Source organism: Palaemon carinicauda, unplaced genomic scaffold (assembly GCF_036898095.1).
Source record: "Palaemon carinicauda isolate YSFRI2023 unplaced genomic scaffold, ASM3689809v2 scaffold1, whole genome shotgun sequence".
In the NCBI taxonomy this organism is placed as follows: domain Eukaryota; kingdom Metazoa; phylum Arthropoda; class Malacostraca; order Decapoda; family Palaemonidae; genus Palaemon; species Palaemon carinicauda.
Window position 1 is genome coordinate 1,307,695 of NW_027168481.1, and position 22,306 is coordinate 1,330,000.

Below are 22,306 nucleotides of genomic sequence, written 5' to 3' on the forward strand. Positions count from 1 at the left end.
GACAGGTACACCTACAGGAAGGGGTAGACCTAGAGGAAGGGGTAGACCTAGAGGAAGGGGTAGGCCTAGGTCAGGAGTACCCCTAGGATAATGGTTAAAGCAAAAGGGGTAGATCATGGCAGGAGAAATGTGTATGCCCAGAGGAAGGAGTAGACCTAGGGGAGGGGTATACCTAGGTAGAGGGGTAGACCTACGGAAGGAGTAGACCTAGGGGAAGAGGTAGACCTATGGGAAGGACTAGACCTAGAAGAGGAGTAGACCTAGAGGAAGGAGTAGACCAAGGAGAGGTATACCTAGACCTAAGGGAAGGGATAAACCTAGAGGAATAGGTAGACCTAGGGGAGGGGTAAACCTAGGGAAAGGGTTAGACCAAGGTGCGAGGGGTAGGCTACACCTACAGGAAGGGGTAGACTCAGGGAAGTGGGACACCTAGGGGAAGGGGTAGCACATAGTCGAAGGGTAGCCTTCGAGGAACGGGATGGCATGCATGTGGCCTTCCAGCAGGCATGATAAATTGTGTACGATCTTGTGCTGGCCAGTGTACAAGTGGCTGGGCGCCAAGGAATCTGCTTTGGACATGATCTGCAACATACAAACATTGTAACAATTTAGTACAGCATTTCTATGCAACATATTGCACATTCCATGTCAAAAGCAATGGATGAAACTGGAATACAATCTACGTGTAGACATTGGGATTCTCACATCTTGCACTACATTACTGAGGTCCTTGTGGATCACCCAGGTGTCGCCGGTTGTGGTGACTGTCTGTGTTGTTGTTGGGCTGGACCGCTTCACCTTGCCCTTGCCCTTCCCGGTGCTAGTAGATGCTTGGCTGTGGGAGCCTGTGGACTTCACTTCATCATCGTCTCCCTCGATGACCGTCACTGCAGCTGACTCTGGGACAGCAAACTGCTCACTGTGGACTGTCTCTCCCCGGACGATGTGTTGTATCAGGAAACACCAGGTCTCCATGATCTGGTCGTCATGGGCACTCCTTTGGGGCTGGCTAGCTCCACTCTTCTTCTCCTTCTTCATAATCTTCCCCACCCTGGTTCTCAAGTTCTCGTAATGCTTTTTGCATTGGGCACCAGTGGCAGGAGGCTCCAGCTGCTCTCCAAGTCGGTCCCACCGGCAGTTCTTGGCTGGCACGTTGAGCCACTCCTTGTGCATCTTGTCATGCAGCAGGGGGTTCTTCTTCACAAGGTCAGCCAACCTAAACTCCGCCTCTTCTGTCTAGCGGGAGTCAGGGATTTATTTCTTGGACCCCCGGACCCGCTTCTTCTGCTTTCTCTCGTCCTCACTGGATGGCTGTCTCTGGCTTTCGATTGGATCCTGCTGTGTCTCCGGGATCACGAGATCGAGACTTGATATTAATGAGTGAGGAGAATTATCTCTATCAGCGCTCTCTGCCTATGGCCTGTTGGCTTATGGACTTCTCCCTCTTTCTTTTGTCAGCTTAGTTTTAAACATGTTGTCTCTTCACTGGCGAGCTCTAAAATGGCGAGCAGTGTCCAGGAAGCTCTATTTATAACCCCACACCGACGCGAGCGCTGCTGTCACGCAGTAGTCGTGAACTGTTCGTGAACTGATTGTGAACTGCTCGTGCCATGCGCAAACTGTTCATAAAGTGCGTAAACTAGTTGTGAACTGCTCGAGCCATCAATGCATGAAGTACACGTGACCATGTCAGTGGGAAGGCACAGCCACGCTGTGACGCATGCATATTCGTGAGCATGTCATCAACTACTCGTGAACTCGACATGAGTTGTCCGTGAACTATTCGTGGTATTTAGTGACAGTCGTGGCATGGCACGCATTGCCACGCACTGGCACGCATCCTCCCGCATCATCCCGACGAGTTCACGATGAGTTCACGAACAGTTTGCGCATAGGTCACGAAATTTTGTCGTGACCAAAATTTTGAATATTTCAAAATTCTCGTCACGACATGCCACGATGTCATGACGGGTTTATAAACACTTCACGCCAGTTTACGACTAGTTTGCGCAGTGGCACGACTCGAGTCGTGACAATGCGTGCCACATATTCGTGCAAGTGTCAGGGTGGCATAAGTCTGGTGTGCCGAGCAACATTGACACGGCATGCAAAGTTCTCTTAATGTTTCATCAACCGAGTCCATTTTGTGTCATTTGCAGCGTAAAAAAAAATATCCAATGAATCCATTGTACCAAGAGTTGAAAAGACCTTTAACTATCAAACATTCGTCTTTGGAAGACAAAGACCTTTTTTCAAGGACTCTTGTTACTTGAGGTCAGCCCTCAAAACAACACAATGATTTTGAGAAAACAGTGACGTCACCTTAAGAGGCTCCTCTTTCCTCAATTGAGGTGGCAGAAATAACAGCATCGAATCACTCACAATGGCCGCTTGTAAAAAGATATTTAAATCCATGATTGGTGAAAAAGCTGAAAAGGAAATCAACAAAATCCCATTGTCAAATGATACCAAACACAGGAGTATTTTAGTTATATCTGATATCAGGAACATTGTTCTTTTGATTGCATTTGTTGGTTTTATTGATGCACTGAAATGATCATTCGGTTTGAAAATGCGTTAAAAGGAATATCCACAAATACTAGTGGTCAAGATATTTTTGATACTGTCACCATTTGTATCCCTCACAGAAACAGAAATACAAGATCTTATTCTTTTTACATAATGAAGTTCTCGTGTATTAAACATCGCAAAAAGATTTAAAATAAGCGTTAGGCCTACAACAGGTAGTAGATTAGTTAACTATATCCAAAATTAGCCCTTTGGATTTTTTGAACAACCATGCAAAGAAATGGACCCCCAGCATAATAAAGTACTAATACATACCTTAGTTCGATGATTGTCCAATGGTAAAGTTTTAGCTCATGTTCACAAATGACATAAGGAAATAACTAATAGCATTTTTAGCAGAAAATCAGGCAGAGTTCTCTGATGATCCTCGTTGCGAAATGTATGTCTAAACTGAAATATTTGACAGAATCTTAATTCAGTTAGGCAATGCAAGCAGTAGCATGAAAGTAGAACCCAAAATATTCTCACTTCAACAAACAATTTGCTTCCAATAAAGAAAGAAAATGTTATTTGGAAAAAATAGGAGAAACTCAGATAACTTTGATATGTGTCCTTGGCAGCATTAGTAATATTACGCCTACTGTGGTTCTCCATCTGACGGTGTACCATGAAAACATCAACCAATATTTTCTCTCACTAAACACAGGAAAGTATAATTGGATTAGATATCCCTCCATAAATGTTCCTTGTAATATTGTAGGATATTTATGATTGTACTACTGTAGCGTGAAGAAGAACTGACCACCATTTCTAGTGATCGAGATTTCGAAATAAAATATTTGACAGTAGTACCCAGTGATGCTTTTTGAATTTCTTTGCAAGAGGGATATCCCAAATTCGCTAAAACAAGCTTTGCCACTTTTGTTACAGTTCTCTACTTATCTACTTTATGTGAAATAGGATTCTGAATCCCAAACAGCTTGAAGACTAAGAAGTGGGATGATAATGGTCTGTTAACTATCGCACTTTAAACCAAATAATGAAGTAGCAAGAAACATCAGACATCGAGTTCACAGTAATAAACTGTAAAATTCATTAAAAAGAAATACTGAAATAAAGTACATTCATATTTAGTGCTTAAATGTTATTCCTAAGCCCGTGGTTTCATCTCACAATATTTATTTGTTTACCTATCAAGACACTGTCAAGTGTGCCATGATATTCGTATGATACCTTAGGTGTCCTCCTACGCCTGATGATATATATATATATATATATATATATATATATATATATATATATATATATATATATATATATATATATATATATATATAGTCCCTTTTTAAGTGGGGATACCTTAACGCAGTGAAACCGTTTATGTATCATTATTATTATTATCATTATTATCATTATTATTAATATTAATATTATTATTATCATTATTATTATATTCCCTGCTACAACCCTAGTTGGAAAAGGAAGATGCTATAAGCCCAAGGTCTCCAACAGGCAAAAATAGCCCAGTCAGGAAAGGAAACAAAGAAATAAATAAACTACGAGAGAACTAATGAACAATCAAAATGATTACATCTTTCCTATATAAACTATAAAATCTTCAAACAAACAAAAGGAAGGGTTAGACCTAGGGGAGAGGTAGACCAAGGGGAAGGAGTAGACCAAGGTGAAGTAGAACTAGACCTACGGGAAAGGGTAGACATAAAGGAAGGGGTGGACGTAGGGGAACGGGTAGATTAAGGTGGGAGGGATACACCTAGAGAGAGAAAAGAGTAGACTTAAATGAGGGGTAGACATAGAGGAAGGGGTAGACCTAAGGGAGTCGAAGTCCTATGGAGAGGGGTAGACCTAGAGGAAGGGGTAAATCTAGGAGAGGAAGTAGACCTAGAGGAAAGGGTAGACCTAGTGGAAGGGGTAGACGTAGAGTAAGAGGTAAACTTATGGAAGGGTTAGACCTAGGGTAAAGGGTAGACCTACAAGAAGGGGAAGACCTAGAGAAAGGGGTATACCTAGGGGATGGTATATCTAGGGGATGAGGTAGACATAGGGTTGGGCGGTAGAACTAGAGGAAGAGGTCAATCTAGGGGAGGAGTAGACCTAGGTGGAAGGGGCAGATCTATAGAATGGGGTAGATTTAGGGGAAGGGGTATACCAAGGAGCAGGGGTAGACCTACAAAGGAAGTGATTGACTTGTGGGAAGGGGTAGACCTTGGGGAGGGGTAGATTTAGGGGATGGGATAGACCAAGGGGAAGGGGTAGACCTAGAGGAGGAGGTAGACATAAAGGTAGGGGTAGACGTATGGGAGAAGTAGACATAGGGGAGAAGTAGACATAGGGGAGGAGTAGACATAGGGGAAAGGGTAGACCTAGGGGAAAGGGTAGACCTAGAGGAAGGACTTAGACCTAGGGGATGAGTAGATCTAAGGAAAGGTGTAGATCTAGGGAAAGGGGTAGAGATAGACCTAGAGGAAGGGGTCACTTGAGAGAGCATCCACACGAGATCTTACGCATGATGCATCGTCGAGAGTAAAAGGACGTAAATGATGTTACAATTGAGTCTTTTTACGGAAATGAAGGTTAAGAAAAGCCAGCATGATAAAAGGTTGTATCGTTACTGACTTATAAATCTGTTAAACGTTTATGTTATCATCTATATTCAGGCCGGACAGTATTACATTCGCTCCATCTCTCTGGTTACGGTTCATTTTATCTTTACCGACAACTTCACAGAATAGTATGGCCTATTCTTTACACATTCTCTATCCTCTTACACTTGACATCACTGAAATTACCTTATAATTTTTCTTCTCTCAAGAGGTTAACTATATGTATCTATGTTTATCGTAACTGAGTTCAAGGTAGAACGGGATAAAATTAATATCAAACTTTCTTTAGGACAAAGATTTTTGTCACGCTCAAGGGAATGACAACTCAATATCTTTAAATTCCTAATAGATGGAACTCAAATGTCCCATGAAAACCTGTTGCACAATATATCTATCAACAATAATAGTATGAAAGTTGGTTTATACCAAAAATAAAAGAACTTCCCCGCAACGATCTATGGAATAACTTTATTTTCGTTCACGCTCACTACAGATCAAAACAAGTTAATAGTATCTCAACTTTGAGAATTATTATGTGAAATTTTTATCATCTTACTCCCAATTTAAAATTCGCTTTTTCATTGGATTAAATTATATATTCAACAAATTAATTCATATTTTTTCGGAGATTCAATCATTCTATAATTATAGATAACTGATTATATAAGATTCTTTCGTCCTAAAATCCCTATTAAGGACGATAAAGAAAACGGAAGATATCGATGGGTTATTTTGCTTGTGTGCAAAAGTTCCTCTGAATAAAGTGAAGAGCAACAAGAAAGGATCAGAGGAAATCCCAAGTATTTCAGACATGAATAGACAGTTAGACACTTTAAATGCACTAATGAAAGAATAAAATCAGTTAGATAAGAAGAAAATATGAGGAAATAAAGAGGGCCAAGTAAGAGTTCCGTAACTAGAAAGAAAGAATAGAAAATGGCTTAGGAAGCGAGTTTGCACAACAAAGAAGAACGGTTTCCTGATCTCTGAAAACGGATTCTAGCAACGACAAATTCATATTTTTGGACGAATTTTATGAGACCAATAACAAAATGTACACAATAGCTATCATGAAATACCGGTAGGCCTATGGGGTGAATTTACCAAAGCATACTGACAATGTTGATTCTTTGCAACCAACTCATTCGCAATATCGATCAAGTAAAAGCTATCAGTTTTTCAAGCCTATTATGTTTTTGCTTACGATTTATTATATCTATCATTTGTTTTTCAGTTACAATTTTATCTTTATATTTTAAGTCTTTAATTTCGTCTAATTTCTTTTTGGAGAACATAATTATCTAATGTTTTAATTGATAATTATATTACTTGTCTTTGGTTTTAAAACTATGGTGATAAGGTATGAAGATGAAAACCTCCCAAACAGAAAAGTACTCCACAGACTTGGTAATACTGCAGTGACTATGAATGATCAAGGTGTTTAATATTTCTTTCTATTGGCAAAACTATATATATATATATATATATATATATATATATATATATATATATATATACACCACTATATATACACATACATTACAGCAGGCCGGGAGGAAAAAGGAAACGAAGATTGGACAAGCGCTTTCGTGTTATTATTACACCTCTTCACGGTCTTATGGTTTAAAAATACAATTAGAATACAAAGAAACCTCTGTGATGACGTAAAACAAAAAATGAGCAAATTACAAATTACTTGAAAGTTAGTTGTTTAAAAATGTTGTTTACAAGAAATTCATCCAGTTTGCACATACCTGAACTGGTGTTAAGCAGATCTTCGAAATTTTTCTTAATTAAAACTGTTTCAATGATATTTCTTTTAACAAAATCTTTGCAAAATATAAGTTCTTTAGCAGCTTTCCAATTAATAGCGTGGTTGCACTCATTCATATGCTGAAAAAGACTGCTGGCAATGTTTCCCGTTCTTACATTATATTTATGCTGTTTCTAGTGCTTTGCCACTTTGACCGATATATCGTTTATTACACTGATTGCATGGAATTTCGTATATACATCCGTTATATATCGGTCAAAGTGGCAAAGCACTAGAAACTCGATTAAAACAGCATAAATATAATGTAAGAACGGGAAACATTGCCAGCAGTCTTTTTCAGCATATGAATGAGTGCAACCACGCTATTAATTGGAAAGCTGCTAAAGAACTTATATTTTGCAAAGATTTTGTTAAAAGAAATAGCTGCGACTTTACCATCTACAAGTAGTATCAAGAGAACAGCGGATTTATAATTCCCCTCATATTTGGATTACTTCCTAATAACAAAAACCTATGAGAAGTTTTTGACACAAATAAAAGTTCTTGTCCCTAACTTGTCTATTGATTCGATTTCAGCAGGATTTGAAACGGGCATGATGATTACAATAATTCAGAATTTCCATCAAGTTTATGCTACCTATGGTGGCTTCTTCCATTTCTGTCAATGCATATATAGGAAGGTTTGTGATTATGGACTCAAATCACAATAGGACAACGACTCCCAGTTTGCTATAAACATGCACATACTTCCGGCTCGACTTGCATTCCTTCCTCCAAGCAAAGTTGTCGAAGGCTTTGATGTAGCCATCGATCACAACATCATTCCTTAACAAAAGCAGAAAATCTTCTCAACTATTCCGAAGTAAAACACTTCCAAAGAACTGTGTTCGGGTAGCAGGAAAGGGAGTAATCATACCCTGGTGAGAGTGGTGCGACCTGCGTGTATATATCTAAATATTTACCTGTCACGTTTCTTAGCTGTTTTGTGGGCCTTTGGTTTTTGTGTTTTAACATAGGCACCTCGTTTTTAATTGCTTCCCCGACCTTATATCAGGCCGTATGGCCCACATTTTATAAATCAAGCCATGAATCTAAGCAGAACAATCGAATATATGTCTCTGCAAAAACCGGACCCACTCAGTCTAGATCCAAAAGAGTTCTGCAACCGGAGTGAAGGCCAGAGCCTCCGAGTCTCCGGCATTTGAAAGGGACTGGTGGAAGACCTCATTCTCTGCCTCAATATGGCACATCTCCTGAGCTTAGCTCTTGTTTTAAAACTATTTTAAAGCTCTCATAATGCAATAATTTTTCTTGAATGATGAAAATATTATCTGGATCGAAATTAAAAGTAATAACTGATTGCAAATATCAGCATTGCAAATTAAATCAATGTATTACTTTATCAAAATTTACATAATACTTTTTAATCTTTAATCTGCAAGATATGAAATCGAAGATACCCTGCAATTTCCTTCTAGTCATATCATTCCCTCGCTGGACTCTTCTCGATGCTCCGTCCCGGCTATCATCATGTTGCTTTATACATATGGATGAGAATTTACCTGATTATGACGTTATACCTACAAATGAATGTGTGAAATAGGAAATGATTATTTATAACTAAAATCTACTTCAAATACATTCCCGGTCTCGTTTCGGCAAGAGGTTTGGTCCTATTGATTGCAGAAAAATATATATGGTAATATAGAGGGATAAAAAGATTTTAAAATGGTAATTGAGAAGAAAGAGGATATATGAATAGAAAAATAATTAATACAATTTCTTGACCATACATATTAAGCTATCTTCTAGTTTACATTTCATTGATGAGATCTTTGAAAGTATCAGTTAATTAATCTCAGGGAAGAACTCGAGACAAAATAAAATTACACCATGATAGATAGTTGCCTTTTATGCGGATATTCGGTGGGAGGGGATGAATAGGATGTGAATGTTGTGGAAGGTTCTACAACAAGAAGTGTGACTTCATGGACACCAACAGCAGAGATAAAGATATAGAAAAATGGCTTTGCCCTAACCGTGTAGATGAACTTAAGTCAAAATAGCAACGACGAATATTTCGAAAATAAAGAACTGAAATGATAGAGGTAAGGTGCCTCAAAATAGAGATCAAAGAGTCCCTAATTCTAGGGGGTAAGGAGCCTCAAATAGAAGTAAATAAAGCTTCTAATGCTAGAGGTGAGGCACCTGAAAATAGAGGTCAAAGATGCTATAAAGCTAGAAGTATGGTACCTGAAAATAGAGGTCAGACACCCTCTAATGATAAAATTAAGGTACCTCTAAATAAAGGTAAAAGAACCTCTAATGCTAGAAGTATGGCACCTAAAAATAGAGGTCAGAGACTATTTAATACTAAAAGTAAGGTACCTCAAAATAGAGGTCAATGAACCTCTAATGCTATAAGTGTGGCACCTGAAAATAGAGGTCAGAGAGCCTCTAATGCTAAAAGTAAGGTACTTCAAAATAGAGGTCAAAGAACCTTTAATGCTAGAAGTATAGCATCTGAAAATAGAAGTCGGAGACCCTTTAATGCTAAATATAAGGTACCTCAATATAGAGGTCAAGGAACTCTAATGCTAGAAGCATGGCACCTGAAAATAGAGGTCAAAGACCCTCTAATGCTAATTGTAAGGTACCTCAAAATAGTAGTCAAAGAACCTCTAATACTAGAAGTATGGCACGTGAAAATAGAGGTCAAAGACTCTTTAATGCTAAAAGTAAGGTACTTCAAAATAGAGGTCAACGACTCTCTAATGCTAAAAGTAAGGTACCTCAAAATAGAGGTCAAAGAACCTCTAATGCAAGAAGTATGGCACCTGAAAACAGAGGTCAAACACTTTCTAATGCTAGCGGTAAGGGGCCACAAAATAGAGGCTAAAAAACCTCTATTGTTGTAAGCAAAGCAACTCAAAAATAAGCCGATGAGGTTTCTATCCTTGATGAAGGATATGAGGACAACTAATTCAAATACAAATATATATATATATATTTATATATATATATGTATATATATTCATATATATATATATGTATATATATATATATATATATATATATATACATATACATATATATAATATATATAATTAGATATATATATATATATATATATATATATATACATATACATATATATAATATATATAATTAGATATATATATATATATATATATATATATATATATATATATATATATATATATATATATATATGCGTAAAAATCACAGGAAAACGTGATGCTCAGATGCAGAAGACCCACAGGGAAAATGAAAATACGAAATATACGATTAAGTCCTGACTAGTTTCGTGATACTTCTTCAGAGGACTGATATATTGAAAAAGGTTTCTTTACATTTCATAGGGAAAGTAAACGTACGAACATTCATATAGAGAATTAGAGAACAATGACACTCCCTTACCAGCTACCTGGGCTGATGTCAGGTGTTAACTGGGCGGACATCAAACCTCATTTGACACCTGCCAAAAAGGGTCATTTCTGGTAGCGGGTAAATTCTTGCTTTAGACTTTCAGTACAGTTTATTTATATGAAAACACTGACCTTTGAACCCCAACTGCTAACAAGGGTAATGATGTCACTATACCATGTTGTATATCACAAGAGAGCCAATTGAATTAGGCAGTTTTTTTGGCAATAATTTCATGCAAATTGGCTAAAAATTGACACGATATAGCATAAAAAACTTTTATTGGCCTTGACATTTGACACAATCGCCCCCATAATCTAATATAATTGTTCTTTAATCATAGACAGTCGTCTCACCAAATTTTATTAGTTTCGGTCAAATAGTTTTCAAGTTATGCGAATCAAAAACAAATATAAATAATTGAATTCACGTCTATCAAAAAATGACCTTCTGGTGAAGGGAATATGACATTTTTCTATAGACATTCCATATCAGATTGGTGCTGTACCAGATACACAAATATGAATAAAGAGATTTAATGATAATAATGGATGAGGTCACCAGGATTATTAGGAGAGCAAAGAAACCAAACTGTGTGATTGATCAGATACTAACATTGGAACTAATTGGAGCAGAAATCTTTTCTAGTTTAGCCAACCTAATTACAAGAATCGTAAATACTATTATTGATGGCTGTAAGCTTTCCAAATTTGATAGAAATGTATAAAAAAAATTCCCGACTACAATAGACTCTCCTGTTCTGTTGATACAAACTAAAATCTGAAATAGTAACATTGAGAGATCTTTGAGTTTTGTGTTCCTACCATTCAAAATTTCGAAGCAGGGTGTACGAACTTGACATGGCTGAACAGTCCATTTTTTTTTTTCTAACTCTACAATTGATCAAATTTGCTGGTATGTTGTGCTGTAAAAGGATAGAAAAATTACTGAATGGAATATAAAAGGGAGCCTTTATAGTTCGTTGCGACAGACTTGGTATAAAATGCTAAAGTTATGACTGAAAACACACACTTTAAAAGGGAAACAAACACAAGAATACCAGCTAACCTAAGGTTCCCCAACTTTTTTAACCTACAAACCGTATCCTTACCTACTTACCTACTAGGGAGGTGTATTTCTCTATTATTATTTTACCCTTTGTTTGCTTCCAAACTGGCTTCACTTCTGGCAAGGTAACACTAAATCATAATATTCCGTAAATCGTAAAACTAGCTTCATATTATCGTATTTCAAACGAAAATAAACAACAACTTCTTCATAAAAAAATTGATTTGACAAGAAATAATTAAGTTTCCACCTGTCCCAACGAACGACATACTTCCCTAACTCCCAATAATCGTCCATGGCATATGTCAGCTACTAGCAATGACTCAACACGTAGGCGTGGCAATATCGTGGAGAGGAAGATTTTATAACATTATTATTTCACACTTTGAAAATGTTCTCTATCTTACAAGTTCCATCACAGGAATTTAGAATAAAACAAATGAATCATAGTTTACGAAATTTCTAGGAGAGGGGCTACAACAATTTACATTTAGTTTGAGAGGTGGCTAAGACAGTCTACTCTATTTTAAAAGGTGGCTACGACAGTCTATGTCTATTTTGGCAGATAGCTACGTCACTAATCACCGCCTTTACTATTGATTGACAAATATACAAAATCTTTCATCTCACCAAAACTATGCAAGAAAGATATAGAATTAAGGTAAAGGGTCAATATTATTATACGTCGCTTGAGTCCTTAATAGATTAGCAATATCAGGTTTCTTGCTCTAAGCTCGTAATTCTCTCTCTCTCTCTCTCTCTCTCTCTCTCTCTCTCTCTCTCTCTCTCTCTCTCTCTCTCTCTCTCTCTCTCTCTCTCACATATATATCACCATCTCTAAAATAACTGACATAAACCTGAGTCGAATCCAAAGAAAATATTGATTCAGTTATTGCCTCCATCCTCAACCCTGGTCTCTTATCCGGCTTGGAAACGGGATAGGTTTAAAGTTCGTTCGTGAAAGGCAGAGGCAAGGATGGTAGGTTTGCAGATAATACAAGTAACTACCAAACTTAAGCAGGACTCGAACCCCAGTCCGGAAGATCACCAGGCAGGGACGTAATCTAATTACAACCCAAAGAGCTATGGAAAGAATAATGATGAGAATAGCACTAAGAACAGAAAAAGAACAACATGGATACAAGAGCAAACTACAATGGAAGATATTCTAAGATGTAAGAAAAAGAAAAGGACATGGCCAGATAATATAATGAGAAGCATTGATAATAGATGGACATGAAGAATAACAGAATGGGTCCAAAGAGATTGCCAAAGAAGCACCAGGAGGAGAAGAAAATAGATTAGCAAGCTAAGAAAATTTGTGGGTATAGACCTCCATAGAAAGTCTCTATAAACAGGAGGGAATAGAAGGACATGTCTGAGGCCTTTGTTCTACAGCGGATTAGTAACTGCTGATGATATATATATGTATATATATATATATATATATATATATATATATATATATATATATATATATACTGTATATATGTATGTATATATATATTTATATATATGTATAAATATATATATAAATATATATATATATATATATATATATATATATATATACATACATATATATACATACATATATATATATATATATATATATATATATATATACATATACATATATATAAATATACATTCATACATATATATATATATATATATATATACATATATATATATATACTGTACACACACACATATATATATATACATATATGTGTATATATATATATATATATATATATAAATAAATATATATATACATATATATAGTGTATATATATATATGTACATATATATATATATATATATATATATATGTATATATACATACATATACATATATAGTATATGCATATATATACATATGTATATACATATACATATATATATATATATATACATATATATATATATATATATATATCTACAGATATATATATATATATATATATATATATATATACATATATATACACACATATATATATATATATATATATATATATATATACAGTATATATATATATATATATATATATATATATATACAGTATATATATACAGTATATATATATATATATATATATTTATATATATACAGTGTATATATATATATATATATATATATTCATATATATACATATATATACATATATACTGTATATATATATAAATATATATATATATATATAAATATATATATATATATATATATATATATATATATATATATATATATATATATGGGGCTGTCTGTCTCAACGCATTATAATAATAATGGGAAAACTAAAGTTCTAATAGTAATAATTTATGCAAAAGGAAACAAAATTATTAATTCGATGAACAGGAAAATATGAATAGGTCAACAAAAAGATTCACTGATTGATTTGAAGCTTTCTGGCATCCTGACATCTAAGGTCATTGACGCCAAATAAAAGAAGTATTGCTGATAGGAAGTACTATGGCAGTTCTCTCCAACCGTTGAGATACAACCCCTAGAGAGTTATGGGGATTTTGACTGGCCAGACAGTGCTACATTGGATCCTTCTCTCTGGTTACGGTTCAGTTTATCAACACATACACTAAATAGTCTGGCCTATTCTTTACAGTTTTTCCTTTGTCCTCATACACCTGACAACACAGAGATTACCAAACAATTCTTCTTCACCCAGTAGGTTAAATTGTGAACTGTAATTGTTTGGTTGGTACTTTCCTCTTGGTAAGGGTATAATAGACTCTTTTGCTGTGGTAAGCAGCTCTTCTTGGAGAAGTACACTCCAAAATCATACTATTGTTCTCTAGTCTTGGGTAGTGCCATAGCCTCTGTACCATGACCTTCCACTTTAATGAGTTAGATTTCTCTTGCATGAGGGTACACTAGGGCACACTATTCTATCTAATTTCTCTTTCTCTTGTTTTATTAAATTTTATATAGTTTATATAGGAAATCTTTATTTTAATGTTACTGTTCTTAAATTATTTCATTTTTCCCTGTTTACTTTCCTCAATGAGCTATTTTTCCTGGTGGGGCCCCTGTTTTATGGCATCCTGCTTTTCCTACCAGGGTCGTAGCTTAGCAAGTAATAATAATAATAATTTACACAGCTTTATCTTACTTAGGCTAATTCCATCCTCGGGTTTATATTAGTCTAACAAATAACCAATCTATTAGAACTAAATTTCTTTGTAACATATAATAGACTTTCAAGTTTATCTCTAATAATCAAAGAAGGGTTGAATAGGCTTAAAATAAAAGAAAATTTCGTGGGATTATACATAGATGATGTTTGTGACCTGTGAAATGAGAATAGTACAGAATATTTTTGAAAGTGGAAAAGCGAGTTACAAGAGAGAATATGATGCAAAATTCTAGCATAGAGCTGGTGCAATGAATAATACAGAGAATGGTCCTAGGTTGTCTGGACTAAAATATAATTAAGTTTTATCCCACCAGACTTCGTGGTGTAATCACACAAATTCAATATTCTTATTTTTAAGACTCTCCTAAAAACAAGAGGTGGTTATGATGAAAGGAAAAGGTTCCTAAACATCTGAATTCTTACTAAACGGACTAGACTCCTCTTGCACTATATCTTTCACATAGCAAAGGTCATTGGTTTTCACCAAAAGCAACAAAATAGATTCTATTATGCGAATAACATTCAGATGTTTAGAAACAAAATAAATTCACAATACGTCGACAGTCAATATTTATATATATGTATGTATATATATATATATATATATATATATATATATATATATATATACATATATATATATATGTATATATATATATACTGTATATGTATATATATATAAGGTATATATATACATAATATATATATATATATATATATATATATATATATATATATATATATATATATACAAAGTATATACATACACATATATATATAATATACAATATATATATAATATATATATATATATATATATATATATATACGGTATATATGTGCAGTATATACACACACACATATATACGGAGTATATATATGTATATACATATATATATATATATATATATATATACACTGTATATACATTATTATTTATACAGCATATATATATATATATATATATATATGAACATATATATAACCATATATATATATATACATATATATATATATATATATATATTCATATATACTTACGGTATATATATACAATACAATATACAGTATATATATATATATATATATATATATATATGGTGTGTGTTTCTATCTATATACAGTATATGCATACATATATAGATATATAAACATGCACACATATACATAAATATATCCACACACACACACATTATATATATATGTATATATATATATATATATATATATATATATGTATATATATATATATATATATATATATATATATATATGTGTGTGTGTGTGTGTATGTATATATCTGTGTGTGTGTTTGTGCGTGTGTGTGTATGTGTGTGTAGGAAGAGATAATTATCAATATCAAATAGACAGCAAATCAAATATAAAACTTCATGAGCTGAAGTGAACTTCACTCTAATAATTATCCCCCTCCCCCACCATCTAAAAAAATTAAAAGGTTTCCCCTGACCCAAACAGATTTTCATTGCCTCCACAGAAAAATCGTGGTGGAAAATGGTCTGGGTTCCTCTGTGAGGTACCAAAAGAGGGCTTTCGGAGGTAACAAAAAACCCGTGATTCCTCCGGAATCGCCGAAGGTGCTTCCAGCATTCATCTTCATTTAACCTAAAATTAAAAAGAGACAGAAGTTCCTTCTCCTGCCTTCCATAATCCCTTGAAGACGCAAGATCCAACTGACATCTGAAGCTCCGGAGACATTTAGTTCTCACCAAAGCTACAAACTATCTCCAGTGAATGATGTAATGGATGGTAGATGAGTTCGCTAAATCTTACTAGATTTCTGAGGAGTATTAGTTGCCATCCCTAGAAGCAAGTCGGGTCAATAACGTGGTTCATCACTGGCCTTATCCCAGTGCATTGCAAAATATTACCACCAGAGGGACAGCTGAGATCTTGCAATAACCGGCGATGGCTGTATAGGAAAAATATGAAAGATTTTCTTTTAATTATTCCCAAGTCATCTTTGGTTTTCAATATAGGTTTCCTCTTTGAGGAAAATCTCAATAACGTTATGTCTATAAGATCCAGATATCCATTTTCAAGAAAGTTTTCGTGATTATCATCCTTTCCTTAGCTGTCTTTTTTTCTCCATAGGCATCATGTGCTTAATGGTTTCCTAAACCCTTATATCAGGCCGTATAGCCCACATTCTACTAAACAAGCCATGAATATAAATCTAAGTAACTCAAAAACCGGAGCCACTCAGTTTAGATCCAAAAGAGGTCTCCAACAGAAGAGAAGAGAAGATCCTTAGAGTCTCCAGCATTTAAAAGTAATGGCTGACTCCGGTCTACACTGAATCTGGCATATCTCCCGAGTTTAACTAGTTCTAAAATTATTTTAAAGCTTTCATGATGCTATTATTTTTCTTAAATAATGAAAATAATTATCTGAATCAAAATCAAAAGTAATGGTTGATTGCAAATATCAGCATTACAAATAAAATGAAAGCAGTGCTTTATTAAAATTTACATAATAATTTCTAATCTTTTATCGGCAAAATATTAATCTAAAGATACCCCGCAATTTCTTCTAGTCAAATCATTCCCCCGCTTGTGTCTACTTGGTGCTCTTTCCCGGCCATCATCATGTTGATTTTCCAGATTTTGACTTTATACATATAATGGAATGTGTATTTATTTATATATAGAAACTGGCGCAAAGTCATTCTCCATCTCGTCTTGGCAAGACGTTTGATCTTAACGATTACAGAAATAAATGTGAAAATGATAATGAACAAGAAAGAAAAAGAAATTAAAATGGTAACGTGGAAGAAAGAAAATATCTAAAAGAATAAAATAAAATAAAACCAATTACACAATGATGGATAGTTTCCTTCAACTGGGAGTGAAGGGTGGGGGGAGGGATGAGGATAAGATGTGAATGTTGTAGGATATCCTACCATAAGATGTCTCTTTATAGACGCCAACATCACAGAGTAATCTATAGAAAAATTTCAATGGCTTTACCTTAATTGTGTAGATGAAGCCAAGTCAAAATAACCATGACAAATATGTCGAAAAGGGAGTATCCTCTCATTCAACAGGTAAGACGCCTCTAAATATGAGGTCAAAAAGCCTCTAATGCAAGAGGTTAAAATTCCTTAAAATAAAGGTCCAAGAAAATCTAATGCTAAAAGAAGTAAGAAACCTCTAATGCTAAAAGTATGGCTCTCAAAATAGAGGTCAAAGATCATGTAATGCTAGAAGTATGGCACCTCAAAAAAGCGACAAAGAACATCACGTGCTTGAAGTATCTCTCCTCAAAATAGAGGTCAAAGAAAATCTAATGCTAGAAGAGAGGCACCCAAAAACAGAGATCCTAAAACATCCAATGCTACAAATGGGGCATATCAAAAGAAAGGTCAAGGAACATTGAATGCTAAAAGTATGGCACCACAAAACCAAGGTCATAGAACATCCCATGCTAAATGTATGTCACCTCAAAACAGAGGCCAAGTAACATCTAATGCTACAAGTACGGCACCTCAAAAAAAAAAAAAAAAAAAAAAAAAAAAAAAAAAAAAAAAAAAAAAAAAAAAAAAGAGAACATCCAATATTTCAAGTATGGCACCTCAAAACGCAGGTCATAGAGCATCTAGTCCTAAAAGTATCGTACCTCAAAGAGAAGTCAAAGAAATATGGCACCTCAAAATGAGGTCAAAGATCATCTAATGCTAGAAATATGACATCTCAAAACAGAAGATAAAAGAACACCTAATCTTAGAAGTATGGCACCTCAAAACACAGTTTAAAGAACATCTAATGAAACAAGTACGGCACCTCAAAACCGAGGTCAAACAACGTCTAATGCTTGATCAAATGAAATAACTTTCAAGTTTCACGGTGTTACTCCTTTAGGAAATAGTATCCATTTTCCTGCACATAGTAGTCTCTTATATCACGTATCCTCGAGAGAATACGATTGTCTGAATTACTTATTGTTGAGAGAACTTTAGTCATAATTATGAAGAGTAATGAGACCAGTTGAATGAATTATGAGTAGAGCGTTGTTGCGAGAAGCAGATATTCTAATTATTCTTTCGTAGTTAGTATTGTCCAAAATTCTTGAACCTCTCTCTCTCTCTCTCTCTCTCTCTCTCTCTCTCTCTCTCTCTCTCTCTCTCTCTCTCTCTCTCTCTCTCTCTCTCTCTTTGGTTAAAGAGTTTTGGTAAAGTTTTCTTGAGTTAAATATCCGTTATGGTATAGATGGTTCTGCAGATGGAATTAACAGGAAGTCAAACACTCTTCGTAGAGGGTTTCGTTATAGCGGCTGACTTAAAACATACATTCAAAAAAAGAGAAAATCAGATTTTGTCCTGTGTGATATTTTCCCGTCATATTTTGAACAATGAGGGAGTAGTCTCAGGCACACGAATTACTTAAGAATGTGTTCTTAGATGTGGTTAAAATGTTCATCTTATGTTGTGGGTGAGATGTTGTAATTTTGACACATGAAGATGTAAAGTGACAGAGCCTCTGAAAGCAAGGCCAATGAGAAGGAATATCTATATTTAGTTTAGTATTTTATGTATATAAACTTAATTTATAATAATGGTGAAACTGTCGTACAAACACATTTTTCTCCAGTGCAGTGAAGTCATTTTGAATAGAGTTTCGACTCAAGATATTAGGACTTGACTTTATGAAGTTAAAAGTTTATCCATATTATTCAGATGAAGATCAAGTCATGCCAATGCTTTCATTATATTCAACACTTCTTGTTTTTCTTTTTTTTTTTTTTGCATGTAAATAAAAAAGCTAAAAATCTGACGGGATAAGATCACACAGGACATAATCTGATTGGACGAAATCTCAAGGGACAAAATCTAACTGAACAAAATCCCACAGGAAAAATCACATAGGCAATATTTGACTAAACAATATCTCACGGGACAAAATCACATTGGACGAAATCTCACGGGACAATATCATAGTATAAAACGTGACAAGACAAAATCTAACGGGACAAAATACCATTAGACAAAATCTCAAGAGACAAAATCAGATAGGACAAAATCTTACCAGACAAAATCTCATGGGACAAAATCTAACAGAACAAAATCTCACAAGAAAAAATCTCACTGGACAAAATCCCATAGGAAAAAATCACATAGGATAAAATCTGACTGGACAAAATCTCACGGGAAAAAATCTCAAGGGACAAAATCAATTAGGACAAAATCCGACTGGACAAAATCTGACTGGAAAAAATCTCACAGGACAAAATCACTTGGGACAAAATCTGACATGACAAAATCCCAAGGTACAAAATCATTTAGGACAAAATCTCACGGGACGAAATCACATACGATAAAATCTGACTGGACAAAATCCCTTAGGACAAAATCTGACTGGACAAAATTTCACGGGCCGAAATCACATGGGACAAAATCTGACTGGAAAAAAAATCCCCTAGGACAAAATCTCACGGGACAAAATATCTCAGAAAAAAAATCTTCGTTTTATATGAATTATTCATTCCAGTTATTCATTTAAGTTTGACAAATGCCTCACGATGGACAATTCTATTCATTACTTTTGTTCACTGTTCATGAACTTGCACATCAACGTCAAGTGGTTCCTTAATATGTACTTTTAGGCTTTGTTATTAATAAAAAAAATTAATTAAAAAACATTGTTACTTTATTATAGTCTACTGGGTGGGGGGGGAGGTAACTTGAAAACAGGGGGGTTACCTTGAAACCGGTTCCAAACTAACACCCTTCCCCCCAGTAATCTGAAACCGGTTTCAAGTTATCGGGGGGGGGGGGAGTTAACTTGAAACTGGGGGTAGTTTGAAACCTTTACACTGGTCTAACGTTCAATGCATCTTCAAATCTATTTTCGATTATAGACGTCCACAAACAAGATAGAAAGATCCAGAATGAATAAAAATAATATTGGAATGAGGGAAAAAGGCCAATTTTCTTAGCTATAGCTTGAAAAAAATGACAAGATTCCGAGATTAATATGGATGAATATGGGCTCAAATCACATTAGGAGAACGACACATAGTTTGCTCTGAACATGCGCATACTTTTGGCTCGACTTGCATTCCTTCCTCCAAGCAAAGTTGTCGAAGGCTTTGATGTGGCCATCGATCACATCATCATTCCTTAACAAAAGCAGAAAATCCTTTCAACTATTTCGAGGTAAAACATATTCGAAGAACTGTGTTCGTTTAGGAAGAAAGGGAGTAGTCTTACCCAGGGGAGAGGGGTGTGTCTATATATCCAAATATGTAGACGTCACTTTTGACGGGTCGCAAAAAAGTGTGTGTGTGTATATATATATATATATATATATATATATATATATATATATATATATATGTGTGTGTGTGTGTGTGTGTGTGTATAAACATATATACAACAGTAACACCAAATGCATCCCTTTATATATAACATATATATATATATATATATATATATATATATATATATATATATATATATATGCTCATATTATTATTATTATTATTACTAGCTGAGGTACAACCCTAGTTGGAAAAGCTAGATGCTATAAGTCCAAGGGCTTCTAGAGGGAAAAATAGCCCTGTAAGGAAAGGAATTAAGGAAATAAATAAACGATATAAGAAGTACTGAACAAATAAAATATTTCAAAAACCATAACAAAATTAAAACAGATATTTCATATATAAACTATAAAACGACTTACGTCAGCCTGTTCAGCATAGTTTTCTGCAAGTTTGAACTTTTGAAGTTCAACTGACCGATTAGGAAGATCATCCTATTACTTGGTCACAGCTGGAATAAAACTTCTAGAGCACTTTGTAGTATTGAACCTCGTGATGGAGAGGGCCTGACTATTATAATTAATTGCATGCCTAGTATTACGAACAGGGTGGAACTGTCCAGGAAGATCTGACTGTAAAGGATGGTCAGAATTATAAAAAATCTGAGGCAACATGCATAATGAAGTAATTGAGCGCCGGTGCCAGAGATTAATATCTAGATTAGGAATAAGAAATTTAATAGACAGCAAGTTCCTGTCCAACAATTTAAGATGAGAATCAGCCGCTGACGACTAGACAGGAAAACAATACTCGAAACAAAGTAAAATGAAAGAATTAAAACACTTCTCCAGAATAGACTGATTACCAAAAATCTCAAGAATTTTTTTTAATAACCCAATTTTGGGGCCAATTGAAGAGGACACAGAACTTATGTGTTTTTCAAAAGTACATTTGCTGTCGAGAATCACACCTAAAATTTTAAAAGAGTCATACAAATACGCGGCAGTTGAGTCGGCCAAAGGCGGAGTGGGCTGCCCTGATCCTGTTCTCCACGTCCTTTTTTCTTGTGGGATCTGATGTTAGGATGCTCCCTAGGTAGGAGAACTGGTCCACCTGTTCTAACGGTTGGTCATTCACTGTGGTATTGAAGTTTGGGAGCATCAGTCCTGGTGGATGTTGGACGAGGGTCTTGGTTTTATCTGTGTTAACTTGCATCCCAAAACGTTCGTAGGCAGAGTTGTATGCATCAGCTAACGACTGCAGGTCCTCTGCCGTCTGACCTGGGGTGGCATTGTCGTCAGCATACTGCAGTTCTCGCACTGTGCACAAGGTGGTCTTGGTTCTGGCGCGGAGTCTGGCGAGGTTGAAAGCGCCTCCATCCATGCGGAAACAAAGGTCGACTGAGGGTGTGTCTGGGGGAATCTCGTTGA

The 22,306-nt window shown here is 35.0% G+C and overlaps 1 protein-coding gene across 1 annotated transcript in view; it reads right to left on the reverse strand.

Moving 5' to 3' along the window:
- Positions 1-1,254: 1,254 nt before the first annotated feature.
- LOC137635194 (uncharacterized) overlaps positions 1,255-22,306 on the reverse strand; it is a 31,006-nt gene continuing 9,954 nt past the window's right edge. Inside the window, exons 2-3 of the mRNA XM_068367655.1 lie at positions 2,270-2,429; positions 1,255-1,366 (exon numbers count right to left, since the gene is read on the reverse strand). Coding sequence (XP_068223756.1) covers positions 1,255-1,366; positions 2,270-2,429 — 272 coding nt within the window. The remainder of the gene's footprint in view (positions 1,367-2,269; positions 2,430-22,306) is intronic.